The 14,517-nt window shown below is 38.0% G+C and overlaps 1 protein-coding gene across 1 annotated transcript in view; it reads left to right on the top strand.

Annotated features, from left to right (window-relative positions):
- The first annotated feature begins 673 nt into the window (after window positions 1–673).
- The window catches only part of LOC137988528 (exocyst complex component 7-like), a 44,891-nt gene continuing 31,047 nt past the window's right edge, over window positions 674–14,517 (top strand). The window contains exons 1-13 of the mRNA XM_068834531.1: window positions 674–957; window positions 4,459–4,524; window positions 4,680–4,779; window positions 5,916–6,000; window positions 6,474–6,584; window positions 7,900–7,976; window positions 9,935–9,994; window positions 11,499–11,572; window positions 11,987–12,028; window positions 12,401–12,446; window positions 12,882–12,913; window positions 13,425–13,488; window positions 13,886–13,943. Of these exons, the coding sequence (XP_068690632.1) occupies window positions 6,567–6,584; window positions 7,900–7,976; window positions 9,935–9,994; window positions 11,499–11,572; window positions 11,987–12,028; window positions 12,401–12,446; window positions 12,882–12,913; window positions 13,425–13,488; window positions 13,886–13,943 (471 nt within the window). The 5' untranslated portion in view covers window positions 674–957; window positions 4,459–4,524; window positions 4,680–4,779; window positions 5,916–6,000; window positions 6,474–6,566. The remainder of the gene's footprint in view (window positions 958–4,458; window positions 4,525–4,679; window positions 4,780–5,915; window positions 6,001–6,473; window positions 6,585–7,899; window positions 7,977–9,934; window positions 9,995–11,498; window positions 11,573–11,986; window positions 12,029–12,400; window positions 12,447–12,881; window positions 12,914–13,424; window positions 13,489–13,885; window positions 13,944–14,517) is intronic.

A 14,517-nucleotide genomic window follows, 5' to 3' on the forward strand; every position in this document is an offset into this window, starting at 1 on the left:
TTTTAGGGTAAAAATCCGTTTAAAATGGGCAATTAAATCATTTTTTGGATGTTCAAAAATCCTAGGACAGGCAGGCAAGGAAGAAATTTTACAACAAATGTTCCGAAAATTCTAGATCTCAAATGGGCAGGTATTTTTTGCAGGTTGCAGGTTGCAGGTTGCAGGTTGAAATTTACTGTGACTGTTACATGAATAGCTAACCTTAGGCCTAATTAGGCCTAAAAACGTTTCTTTAGGCCTCCTTAGGCCTAAAAACGTTTCTTTAGGCCTAATTAGGCCTAAGGTTAGCTATTTCATGTAACAGTCACAGTAAATTTCAACCTGCAACCTGCAACCTGCAACCTGCAAAAAATACCTGCCGATCTCAAATCGTCTTCCGAACAGATATAATTGACGTTGGGTGCCCCTGATTAGGCCTAAGCGCTCTCGTTAAATTTTAACTTTCATTTTGCGGTTCCGTTAACTACTATTTTCACGAGATCGTCTTTAAAAAAAGCAATTCACACCACTATATGATAATATTACAATTCTTGTCATTATTACATCGGTGATTCACCCTCAGCAGTGCCATCTCACTCAGACGACGAACGAGGAGACTTGGGGCTCAGTTAGAGGTTACACTACAGTGACCTAACACGACCTATATGTCAATTTCATAAGATGGCGTCTAAAAGCACGCTTCGGTCTTTCCGGCGGATCACAATTCAGGAAATGTTTTTCGTCTTGTGGAGAATTTTAATTTTGCAACTTCTGTTCTACTGGGTGTCGACATTCTTCTACAGTTATGGTAAAAGGATTTCAATTTCGACTGATGGCATGATTCGTGAAAAGCTGCTATAAAATTCACAGGCACGACATGCATCTTCACGCAATGCTTACTTTGAAGTAATGGATCATACGACAAGGACATATTTTGTGTGTGGCTTATTGAATCTAATTCCTTGCAAGCGGACATTGGTAAGATTCACATAACTGCTTTGAAACTCTTAGTAACCGTTGGTGAAGTCATTCTTACATGAATTGTCAGAGTACGAGGCAGTTATATATGTCAGAATTAACTGAAGAGAGTGTAGTGTAACGTGAAGTGATAGATTTCTATCCCATATGAACCATGTGAGCGTTAGCCCTACTGATGGAACTGGGCCCACACAAGGACAGAGAAAAACTCTGACCAGGGTGGGAATTGAATAGTTATGTATGTCTGTAATTGAATAGTTACATATGTCAGTAATTAAATTGTTCCACCGCAGTCACAAATGACAACCTTGCCATGCCTTTGTTATTTGGAGCCACGTCCCGTTGCCATATCTCCCTATTTTGCCAAATTCCTCTTTCCCTTCTTTATGCTGGTTATTAATTTTCTAAAATCATTAAAATTCAAGAAATGAACTTTTCTAATTTGAGGTCAAACGTTTGAAACAGCACTAGAGATCGAATTCTTTTTTCACTAATTTTTGTTCATCACATTTGCCAACTTTTATGGGCCCCCTCACTGCTTCATTGCTTTGTGCTTTGCCTCTTTGGTGATTGTGGCAAAATTGTCATTTTCGCCATATTTGCCAAATTTGCCGTATTCGCCAACTTTTATGGGGCCCCTTCACTGCTTTGTGCTTTGCCTCGTTGGCGATTGTGGCAAAATTGTCATTTTCGCCATATTTGCCAAATTCGCCGCTTTCTCCAACTTTTTTGGGGCCCCTTCACTGCTTTGGGCTTTGCCTCGTTGGCGATTGTGGCAAAATTGTCATTTTTGCCATATTTGCCAAATTCGCCGCTTTCGCCAACTTTTATGGGCCCCCTTCACTGCTTTGTGCTTTGCCTCGTTGGCGATTGTGGCAAAATTGTCATTTTCGCCACATTTGCCAAATTCGCCGCTTTCGCCAACTTTTATAGGGTCCCATTTTCGCCATATTTGCCAAATTCGCCAACTTTTATGGGGCCCCTTCACTGCTTTGGGCTTTGCCTCGTTGGCGATTGTGGCAAAATTGTCATTTTCGCCATATTTGCCAAATTCGCTGCTTTCGCCAACTTTTATGGGCCCCCTTCACTGCTTTGTGCTTTGCCTCATTGGCGATTGTGGCAAAATTGTCATTTTCGCCATATTTGCCAAATTCGCCAACATTTTCTCATTTTTGCCATTTTTGTTGTTGTGTGCATTTCTGGACATATCTCAGGCTAGTGAGTCTAATTAGCACATAAACGATACATTTTTGGCCGCCATTTATGCATTCGGTCAATGCATGGTATTTAAAACTCCTAGCTCTTAACTCTTAGGTTACCAGATCCTGTCGTGCTGGTCGCAAGTCCAGAAACCTTCAAGAGCCGATTGTGGATCTACCTTAGTGATAGATGCTGACCAAATGTTCTTTAATTATTAACTCTCACTTGCTTTGACCTTGTTTGATCCTACGCCTGCACATTCCTTTCACGTTAACACTTGCACTTCTTATTCTTTAAGCTTACAAGAATCTTATGAGAAGGAAGTGGGCTTGATGGTGATCATATTACTCTGCACTCTCGTTGGACAATTTGAAACACTTGGTCAATGAGAGTGTAGAATGTAACTCGATCGCCATCAAGCTATAACGGCCGTAGCCACACATCTAGCCGAACGAATGGGAAGATTATAGAAAGCCGAACATTTTTTGGCATTTATCCACCAAAGTCCCGGAGTGGAGTTGATGTGATAACTAGGGCATTTCGTTGCTTTGTGATGCGAGAGCAATTTGTGGGAAGAGATCACCGTGAGTCACCAGCCTTTCTTCTCTTTATGAGAGGAAATGACAACTAACGAGATCGTAAATATTCGTAAGCCATAAACCCGTCTAAAACGGACACAACTTGCCCTCCGATTGCACAGAAAAGACGAGAACAACAGTGCTTAGAGGTAGGTGAAGTTTATTTCCATTCACAACTTATTTTAGCATTTATAAACAAAGGTATTTTCCCATGCAACGGTCTATAAATGGTATACCAAGCTTGGGCTGCCTGTGGTCAGAGAAGAGAATTTTCAGCTCAACAGGTGTGATCTTGATATAACACCAAATTCTCATGACTAAACAAATAAATCTATGGCACTAGTTAGGAGAATGGACTTTTCAATCTTGCCCGTGGGAATGCAAGGTAAACTGTTAAACGCTTCACAGGATAAGGCACCAAAGATCTGTCACCAAAGACCTCCGCTTGAACGGGTCATTTCTCGAACGCGTGCTCGTGGCATGGCTTGGCTACCAAGCTAGTTGTTTTGGTTATAATTTGCCGCCATAGGGGAAGATCGCTATCATTTTATGCATCAATCAATTCCAGTGGTGCCCATCCCCCCCGGGCAACCGTGGGGCATTTGCTGATGTTGTCAGTCCTGGGGGTGGGGCATTCGCAATTTTATTGCGGCCCGGGGGCTGGGCATTAGCCTACCTCGGGGCGAACCCCGGGCATTTGACACACGTGTTTTCAAATTAACATGGAAGCGTTTATCGGAAAAGACACGGCCTTCGTTAAAGACTGGCTTGTCCGTCACGGACTCGAAATACTTGTGGATGTTTTTAAAGGTATGTTTTCTCAATTTTAGGTATTTCTTCATTTATACCTGTAAGCATATGAATATATAAAAGCAACAAGGTGAACTAATATCACAAAACAATCACTGACGTGAAGACTGCGTAAACACGACTTCTTCGCATTTCGCATTCAAAACTAGCCTAGCAATTTTTAAATTCATGAAAGCGGCGTTATATGAAACACTCCAGGGTTGCGATTTCAAATGATGCGATCTTCAAAACAGATCTTGCGAGCGTAAAATGCGATGAAAGATCATTTAAGATGTCTTGATTCTTGACAGACAAAGTAGCCTGCGAATACAGGCACCTATTGGAAGGCAACGATCCTGGGGCGGGGCATTTGCCCTCTTTCTTCGTCCCCACCCCAGGGCACTTACACAGCTTGTGTCCCCACCCCGGCGAATTTGCCCATTTTTTTTAAAAAATGCTAATGCCCGGGGGTTGGCCCGGGGAGGGGGGGGGGGGGAATGGACACTGCTGGAATTGACTGATGCATTATGAGAGGTCAATACACCAATACCAATACACCAAGTCTGGGAATCAAACCTGGGCCACATTCATGGGAGGTAAATCCTCTCACACTGTGCTTTCCTGCTCCCCAAATTAAACTAATCTATCCAAATTCTTATGTGTGCTGGGAAGGTGCACATTAAGAACAATGTTGATGTTGGCAAACATACTTGAGGTGAGGGACAACAATATAAAAAATCAGAGAGAATTGCAAGGCAAATAAAATTGAAAGAATAATACTTTACACAATCTACCCAATCCCTATAAATTGGAAAAGTAAATATCTGTTTATAGTTTGTGTTTTCATAGATTTGGGTTTGTCTGTGTTTGAAGTGACTGGAGTTAACAGTATAATGTATCCACGGCATTCACAAGTTGGACTTTTTTTCCTTAGGAGAAAAAGATACTGTATTTTCTCAAAGATGGCTTGGAAAAAACAGACTAAATTACAACGAATATGGTGAGTAAGACCATCACTTTTATTTCAGCTTTTATCTGATCCTCATTTTCACTGAGAGTCTGCAAAGTAACTGTTTAAAAGATATTACAAGAGTGAAATTTGTCTGTTAATACCAGTAAATAAAAATAATATTCCATGATTGTCTTCTACAATAGTTGGAAATTCTATCCAAGATTGAAGTGCGGATACACAAGCTGGAGGACACCATTGTTCCTGTGCACAGAGAAACTGATGATTTGCAAAGGAGACAAGCTAGTATCTTTTAACAGCCAATAGTATTACCGTCAGAGTTTTGATAACCTGAATTAACCCTATTCCTGGGTCCCTGCTGATCAAGAAAACTCATGGGGCTGTTAACCCTTTGACGTCCAAACCGGCCTAAACTGGCCAGACTTAGTATTTTACTGTGTCTAATGCCAGACGATTTTTAAACTCATCACAAATAGATGTGCTTGGGAACTGGTGCCTAAAAGGTTAGCAGGGAGCAGAAGCCATAAGCCAAAGGGGAGGTAGTCCAATGGCAACCCTGGAAGCGGGAACCACCCCCACACACAGCCGTTAACTGGCACTGTCACACTGAGTAATCAGTGGAAACAACTTACCTGACCCATACTTACCTACATGTAGAGATCACCAAGGAAGCGGGAGGGACGGGAAGGGGCGAGAATCTGCAAAGATTCGCTAACAGAGAGCAATTGATCTGCAAAGATCAACAAGCAACAATGCATGAGAAAGGCAACATGACACAAAGGCCCTGCAAATCTCCAAAGGGCCACCCTGCAGGTCACGTACTGTAAAGGGTGAAACTGCTGACTGCATTAGTTCGAGTCTAACGTAGCCTAAATGATATTTAGCCACATTACTCGTCAATGGGGAACCCCTGGGAGTCAATGGGTTAAGCATGGAGGAAGAGGGTTAAGCCAGTTCATATTGCACTGTTTTTCATGCCTTAAACATTCCAGTCTCCAGAAATGTGAAATTAAGAGATGCCATCTAAACCACCGTTGTTCACAGCTATGTGTCAAAACGTCGTTTCAACACGGTGACCATTTTTGCCTAAGGTACTAGGTTTTGTAAACACAATACCTAGTACCACTTTCATAAAATAATGGCGACTACCTTTACATTCTTTTGTATTTATGTTAATTAGACCTACTTCTCTCATGTGTTCATTGTAGCCAGGTTAGAAAGGCTTATTAAGATTAAAACAGATGTCTTTTTGAATATATTTTTTAATTTGGCCACCATTATGAAAGAGGTCTATATGGAAGTCAGCAATTGAAGTGATTAATTATCCTACTCTCTTATCCTTTTGTTCTGGTTGAGAGTATTAATTTGTATTCATACACCCTCAATGAATTTATTACTCTGTATCTCTTAACTCTACCCAGATATTGACAAATCTTTGGCTGGATTAGATCATGTCATTAGTTATCACCATGTTTATGCAAACGTTGAACATGTCATTCGAGATGCGTGAGTAATGATAAAAAATTGAAATTGTACACAGTGTATCTTATGCATGCAGTGTCACTGAGACATCTGATTTTTTCTATTTTACACTTGAATCCCGTTAAACTACAGTGTACTTTCATTATAACTTGAAGTCTCTTCAATTATGATAGTGAAGAACTTGCACTATTTAACAACTATTCACTGAAGTGGAGGTGGCTAGTGGTGCATATTTAACAGGCTGCAAAGCGATGAGGTAAATATCCACCACTAGCCACCGACACTGAGGTGAATAGTTGTTTTAGTATGTATGTATAATAAAACAGTGAGATAATGTAGTGCAAAAAGATGATTTTAACTCATTTTTTCCTGCAAAGATTACAACATTTTCAGGCACAAATTTCGCGCGAATTGCTTGGAGGTGAGTAGCGTGCATGTTCAACGCTATCCACTGATTTAGTTTATACATATCTAATATGTGTTATTCTTTCATATAGACCAACAGGCCAGCTGTATACATAAATTATATCAAGAACTTAGAAAGAGTGTTGGATGCAATTGAGTTTTTTAATCAAAACAATCCCAGCTGCATGGAGCTTTCCAACCTGGTCAGTGTCTTACATGTACATTTTTGATGATGTTAATGCAATTAACAATAATTAAGGGGAAACAGCAGTGGTATTAAACAATTTAAGAGTGCTCATCTTCTTCCAATTGAAGGTGACTTCCAGGTTTTAATATTATTCTTGAACCCTGCTTGTCATTGTTTTCGCCATTTTTTTATTGCTGCAAACCAACAGGCCAGCAGCGGCACTAATCTTGGCAATCACTTCCTTGCGCATAGGTTACCTGTGGTGCTGGAATTAATTACTTGATTTTTGATTTCAGGATTTCGTTAGTAAGTGAGTGGGTTTGTGCTAGGTGTAAGATTTGGACAATTGTTCTAAAGTTTTTTAAACTTTATAATTATTTGGATTATCGTCTGGATATTTCCATTGTTATGCGGGTTTCCTGCATTCCTCCACGTTTTGCCTTATATTAAATTTTGTTTTTACCACTCTGTGGTTGCATTTGTTTACTTTTCATAACCTTTTTTCTGTAAGAATTTTTAAGAGATCCAGGCAGTGTTGAGTTGTACCGGTAATCACCATTCGTTCCTTACTTTGAAGTGATCAATTTTTTTAGCTCATATTTGAACATTGTTCCATTTTTTTCCCCATTTAATGAACTTTCAACATTGTTACATACTATAACTTCCTGTTAAGAACATTTCTGTTTTATGCTTGGGCAGACTTTCAATTATTTTTTTCATGATCACTCATCTTATATACCCTGTGAGCAGTTAGTTTCTTCTATGCTTCCCGAGAGAAAAACCGCTGCGTGCAGCACCAAGGATGAATAAATTAAATTTGAACAGGTACATGTAAAACAAGTTATATTAGTAAACTTGTTTTGGCGCTTGCACATGCATTCAGCTACATAACTGCTGCATTTGGGCAAGCCTGCTATGTCGTGATCAAAGTGACAAATTCCATATTTTGCCGCAAAATGCATCAGGTGGGTCTAACGTACTTTGCACATGCTTGATGGAAAATCTAACGGTTGCTCGCAGTGGTTTGACTCTCTGGGGAAGCGTTGGAGAAACCAACTGCTTGCAGGGTAACCTTATGTAAGGGGGCTTTCCATTTGACAGAACTGACTGGCCAGACCGGGCATTTGGGAGGAACAACTCTACGTACAACACCTTCAAATTAACAAACCTCGAGGATGATACAATGTATATACTTTTCCATAAGAATGTGAGGGATTATGGTGCAAGTGTTCCTTCAAATTGTTGCATTTTGTTTGCAAAATGCCGGGTCTGGCCGGCCAGTTTTGACAAAAGGAAAGTGCCCTAAGATATATTATGATTCTGTATTGTAGACTTCATTGCGTGACTATGGGCGTGATTCACTGGAAAAGGAATTTCGACAGATGTTATATGCCCCTTTTAATTTGAGGTTAGATAACAGACCTGCACGGAAATTTTTTCAACTTTGCAGAGAGTTTCATCTTGGCATGCTGATTTACTTTTGTGCAATAAAAAATTGGGGTCACTGAGTTCATCCTTCAGATATGAGCAACTACATTTTGTAAAGCCAAAATATAGACTTATTGGGGTGTTTTTGCAAGGCTTTCCTATTCCCATGGTAACTTGTTATGTCACAAAAATGACTGCATCTTGTTCGGCAATAATAATTGACATTTCACATGGTACCATTGCTGTTATGTGATAAAGTGTTGTAGTGTCACTTCTTCTAATAACAAGGTCTCTTGAAAGTGTTGAAACTGGTTTGAGTCACCTTAACCCTTTCCCTCCTAAGAGTGGCACTTATAGATTTTACTCTGTCTAACGCCAGACGATTTTACTCGTCAGTGGGGAGCCCCTCAGGGGTGAAAGGGTTAATTCATTGACCCCTAGGAGCAAGACTCAATAGATTTTACTCTATCCAATGCCACATGATTTTTTCTTCAAGGTGGGGGAAGTCAGAAGTCAATCAGTTAAGGTTACACTTTAGTGCTGATCCTTGGACTCCTTGCTGTTCCTTCCTTGGACAATGAAGGATTTTTGTACAAAGATCCCTTATGCAAATCTAGTGATCTTTCTATTACTGGTAGCTCCTCACCTAACAAGATTACATGTACACATTTTCAATTACTGTAGATTTTATTTTATGCAGGAAATTTCCTCACACACATTCAAGTACCACAAATTAAAGAACTGGCTCATGAAAATTCTCACATAAAACTTGCTGGTGTTGACAGAGCTAAACAAATTTTCTCACAATTTCTTAAAAAAATAGGTTTATTGAGAGTAGTAAGAACATTAATTTTTTATTAACTTCACAGTCTTAGGTAACTGGTGATGTTCAATGAATAATACAAACTCAATGAGAACTCCCCAATCAAAGCCATACCTACAGCTAGACACTAGTCATCTTCATGAATGCCATTAAAAAATCCTAATAGCAAATACTGTAACACAAGAGTTTTGTGTATTTTAAAAATTAATAGTCTAAATGCATAGCACTAACCTGGACCAGATTTGGCTTTTATATAAAAAGACTGAAAAAAACAAAAAACAAGAGAGACTTACTTCAGAATTAAATTGGGATAGATACTTTCCTTTATATCTGTACATTCACATAGATGACATGTGGAATTGGGTTTTCATTGTCGGCCACATTCAGCAGATTCGTAGAATTCCGCCCGCTCATGCATTTACTAAAATTATAATACCTTTTGGGCAATTACTGCATTACAGTCAAACCAAGTGAAGCGTACCCCTCAAGATTGCATTAATGAACTGATTATTTGAAACTTGAACCCGCTAGTCGTTTCAAGAATGCAATAATGAATTGATTATTCGAATATTGAACTCGCTCGTTCGATCCAAGAATACTGCTAACGGGTTCCGTTTCCGAAAAATCGATTCAGTATTGCATTCTAGAAAAGACTAGTAGGTTTGAAACCTACTAGTCGCAACAGTGAATTGATTTTTCGAAAACGGAAGCCGTTAGCGAATTTAGCCGTATTCTTGGATCGAGCGAGCGAGTTCAATATTCGAATAATCAATTCATTATTGCATTCTTGAAACGACTAGCGGGTTCAAGTTTCAAATAATCACTTCATTAATGCAATCTTAAGGGGTACGCTTCACTTGGTTTGACTGTAAAGCTTGGCCCAATAATCTGGTCAATTAAACAGTTTCCCCACTTTGATATCAAAGCTATAAAATAATACTATTAAATTGATAGTCATTACATACCTTGTTTGATTCTCGGATGACATTATGTACTGTTTAATAAATGAGCTTGAGTGTTTTAGTGGGTTTTAAACCAAGAGGCAAAACCAATTAGACCTGACAAAACATGACATATGACTTTATTGAACTCCTTTTAAAACATTCCACAAAAAGGGTGTCCCTCTGGAGTCCACACAAAGATTCAAATTACGAGGACAAGAACAACAAGCTACAGTAAGCACTTACTATTAGTATGCTTAATATAATTATAATAGAAGCTGTCTCTTTTTTTCGGTGACCTGGAACTGGTAGGTTGTTTTGCTCATGAATTATTAATACCTTTTTGAAGTTTAAAGTTTAGTATTCTCCTACACTGTTTCAGAAGATTCTCCTTTAGTTTGCTTTCTCTTCTTTTTCCCTCTAAATAATACGTTTTCTTCTAATTTGAATTCATCTTATAGTGCTTCAGCTTCTAATAATAATTATTGCAATGACAATTATGATGACAATATTCTTATTATTAATAGTCAATTTATTGCTATGACTGATGTTCATGATATGATCAAACTTACATCTTTCAACCTACAAAAAACAAAAACAAAAAGGAGGGAAAAAAAGAATAAATGAAGAGATCAATGAAAAATTTATGCAATGATGCAATTTTAAACTCTACTGAAGAAGCAGCAATATTAATGCTTACAGTTAACAGTCCTTGACTCATTTCATATTTCTTTAGTGACGCAAGAAGCAATAAAGGTAATTTATAATAATGATGTAAAGAAGGACGCAAGATCAGAAAGTTGAAATAATATAATTTGGCAAGCTTGACCTCATGCTAATAACAATATTTTTGCCATTTCAAATATTTCTGAAAAAGCTGCCATACAATCATGTATCTGAAATGCCATTGAGTGGAAATGTGGAAAGTGTGGCATGCTACTGAAGCTGGCCCATTAAAGGTAGCTAATTATAATACAGGATAGTGGTGCATAACTATGGCACCAAATATTTTTTTGCTCTCTTGTCACAATATGACTGACCATCAGAGTTTGTCTAGAATTTCTCTTCAACCATTAGAGTCACATGCAACACTTAATTTTGTACCTGCAAGACTTTAAAACTCACCCTTGAAGAGACCTCACAAGAGCATTTGACCGAATTTGTGCATACACACTCACAAAATCTGCAAAAAAAGTAGACATTTTAAGACATAAGATTAAGCAAGCCGAGTAACAGTAACTCTGAAGGATACCATTTATCCTCATTCTAATCATGATTGTTAAAAACTGGATCATTGGATAATGCAATTGGAGAGTTTTGATTGGCTAAGCCATCATGGGTTATGAGCCATTATACCATGATCTACAAACATGGCAAGCATATGCGTGATTTTTTGGGCCTTTCTATTTTTATTGTAGTCTAGTTTTCTATATTTTGGGGGCTTTTTAATAAAACAATTATTCCACTCGTGCTTGTTGGATATGAGATGATTATAGCCAACTCGGCGCTACGCGCCTCATTGGCTAGCTATCATCTCATATCCAATGTGCGCTCATGGAATAATTGTTAATTATTTTTAGTTCATGCATGATAATAACTTATAATAAAATAAATTTTAAAAAAACTGGAAGGTCAACCATTTTATGATATGGCATACTGTTGCAAATAGTCACTATGAAATCATACTGCTGTATTCAAACAAACAAAACTTTCTCAAACTTTTCTGTCCTTGCTACAGACTATTGAATGCACAAAGTCTCGCTCTCTCCAGTTATCTTTTCCTCCATAAAAGAACATCTGAACCAGAAATAGGTAGGCAATAGGTTTCAACATGCAGTCTACTGTTAACAGCATTCAAATGTTTTCCAAAGACATATTCTCACCGATTGAATCATCCCTGCCTGGTCCATTCAACCAATGTGTTATAGTGCATAAGTCCTCCAAAACTTTTTCTACCAATGGAATGGAATGAAAAGAACAATCATATGAAATTACTTAAATTAGTAAACTAAAGTTTGAACTAATCATCATAAATAAACAGATTTGGTTTTTGATTAGACCGTATCAGACAGAAAATACACTAGGTGCCCAGACCAAAAAGGAAGAAGCTTGGGGTAGAATTAAGTGAGATTCACATCAATTTCAAAATTTATAGCCTGATGAAGTGTCCCCTTGATTTTCTCTTCTGACAACTTCAACATCACTTGAATGTGTTTTGGAAAACAGGAGAAAAATCCTTGGGAAATTTGGAGAGGACTCAAGAAGCTAGTGAGTATTCTCTCTTATATACAGTAATCACGTTTCTTTCAAGTGTTGAAAGTGGTTTGAGCCACCTTAAGCGTAGTAAAGTTGGCTTTGCTCACAAAACTGTTGCTCCCTATTTTGTGTTTTTTTTCCCTTCGATGTACATGTAAACCTCTTCCTTTCATGTCACAATTGGGTGCATTGTACAAATGCTGGTAGAGGAACAAAGAAGCTAATGACAGATCTTTTTTTTTTCATCCACCAACATGGTAGTGATAACATAACATGAAAACCACCTATTAAACAAAGTGCTTGCAGCAGCCAGTAAGCTCAGATACGAGTGTGTCTGCATGTAATGGGTAATGTCAACTTATGGTTTATTTCATGCCCTAATAGGTGGTGTGAATACTCCCACAAGAAAAGGAACTGGCAAAAGGAAAGAGTATGTTGACTTGTACCTTATTGACTCTATTTGCAAAATTCTTACTCTCTATGCTGGTCCATAACTAATATGGAGCTTTACATTTTTGCCTGAAAAGGTATTTAGTTTAATAGCCTTCACTGCACACTTATTATGTAAAGAATGACCCATTGCTTCTAACAATTAAGAAAGTAATTCATTGTTTTTTAAATGGCATATACAGTTGAACTATTTTCATTTCTTTATTAATTTACCATTTTTCACGTTTTGCTGATTTTCTGTACTCTGTTAGATCGTGTTTATGGATTTTCTTAAATCCTTATTGTAGAATTAATAAATAAATATGTTATCTTGATGAGCACCTTGTGCTTACAGAGATCAAATTTTAATGTACTTTTTGAAAATAAATCCCTTTTATGCAAAAAATGAAAAAATACTGTTCTGGTTTGTTTTCAGGTTATGTCGGGCTCCATCCAAATCAGAGCACGGTAAACTGATTGCTATTTTTGAGGAGTCCTATCTCTCTGTTAATCTTTTCACACTTTTTTTGTAGAACTTGTATTTCTTCTCCTCGCATTTTGATTGCATTATGAGTGATAATTCTATCCTGGCTTCTTCTGTATCTCTGATATCGAGAATTAGTGATCATATACCTTGAAGAACGGTTTTTGATGGAGTATGGAAGAGTAATTTTGCAATAATTGTTTTGTTCAGCCAAAAAGAGCCATGAAATGCAAAATTAATAATCATGTCACGTAGTCAAAAGTATTTTACCCCGCTTAGGACTGATTGCAAGTCTTTTCCATGCATTGTCGTCATAAATTATTAATTTATGATTGGCTCAAGTCATTGTCTCCTCTGATTGGCCAGAGGACTTTGGACAGTTTGCATAATCTTTATGTTTTCACAGCTCAAGCTGTAGCTGATCCACTAGTGATTTATCAAATGCTGGATAAAGTATAGTTTGGTTCAATATAATAATATTATTATTGTTGCTAGGTCATTCCCGCCGGGGCTCGTCCATGCCTTCAGAGAGTGGAGGCATTATTAAGGAGGAGGAAGAGTGAGTATGGCTTATCTGCTAAGTACTGTTTAACAATCCTTTACCAAAGGCTAAGTAAATATAGTACTGTTGAACAATCCTCAAAATGAAGCAAAGGTTATTATTTAACAATAATGACAGGGAAGATTTGCCAATTAGCATAATTTCTCAAGACAGGTGATTAACAGGATGTTGTTTTTTAATTGGCAGAGGTTTATGTCATATGTCGCTACTACTGCATGATCACCCTAATCTATGCAATTTTTTTTGTAATGGTTGACTGTGTGTCGAGACAAAGACTGAATTGTCAGATGACTAGGAATATAAATCTGTGAAACAATTACCAACGAGACTACGTAGTCTCTTAGAGCTGGTCGTTCAACAAAGCTTTCTAACTTACTGTGTATGTTTCTTTCAGGGAAATATATGGTGAAAATTACATTGTGTTTTGTAAATCCCTTCTTCGACTCATCCAGGTGAGCAGACCATATTGTTATCTCACTTTTTGCACCAAGATAATTAACTATTTGGATAACCATAGCTGCAATGATTGGCAATGGGTGTTGTGCTAGCCTTACTTACATGGTAGCTGACCAACCATTGACTGTCTTTCCAACATCTTTGGCTGCTTTAATAGTGCCAAAAGGGGGTGTGAGTTCCTGGCAACCATCCGTACCCTAGAAGTACCATGTCCTCTACACTTTAATTAATAGGACCAGACCTTGAAACCATGTTTTGATTTATATGGAACAACAGCTCAGTAAAGGCATGATCATTGTGACTCATGTGTGATTATTTCACCTGTTTAGCATTGTACGCTGAGGGCTTAGTGCTAAATTGGTGGATGTATGGACTTGCACTCCACTCGGATATTTTTGCGACTTCTTCTCTGCGGATTCAAAGATTTTCAAGTCTACAAGTAACATATTCAAATCGAATTTGCCCGTCTTCGTTCTAGTGTCCAGGTTGTCAACAGAGCATGCGCCATAAGGCATGTGAGTAGGCAACAATTGAAGCAGTTCGTGCAGTGGCCATGTTGAATATTTAATA

The sequence above is a fragment of the Montipora foliosa genome, unplaced genomic scaffold, assembly GCF_036669935.1.
Source record: "Montipora foliosa isolate CH-2021 unplaced genomic scaffold, ASM3666993v2 scaffold_420, whole genome shotgun sequence".
NCBI lineage: Eukaryota > Metazoa > Cnidaria > Anthozoa > Scleractinia > Acroporidae > Montipora > Montipora foliosa.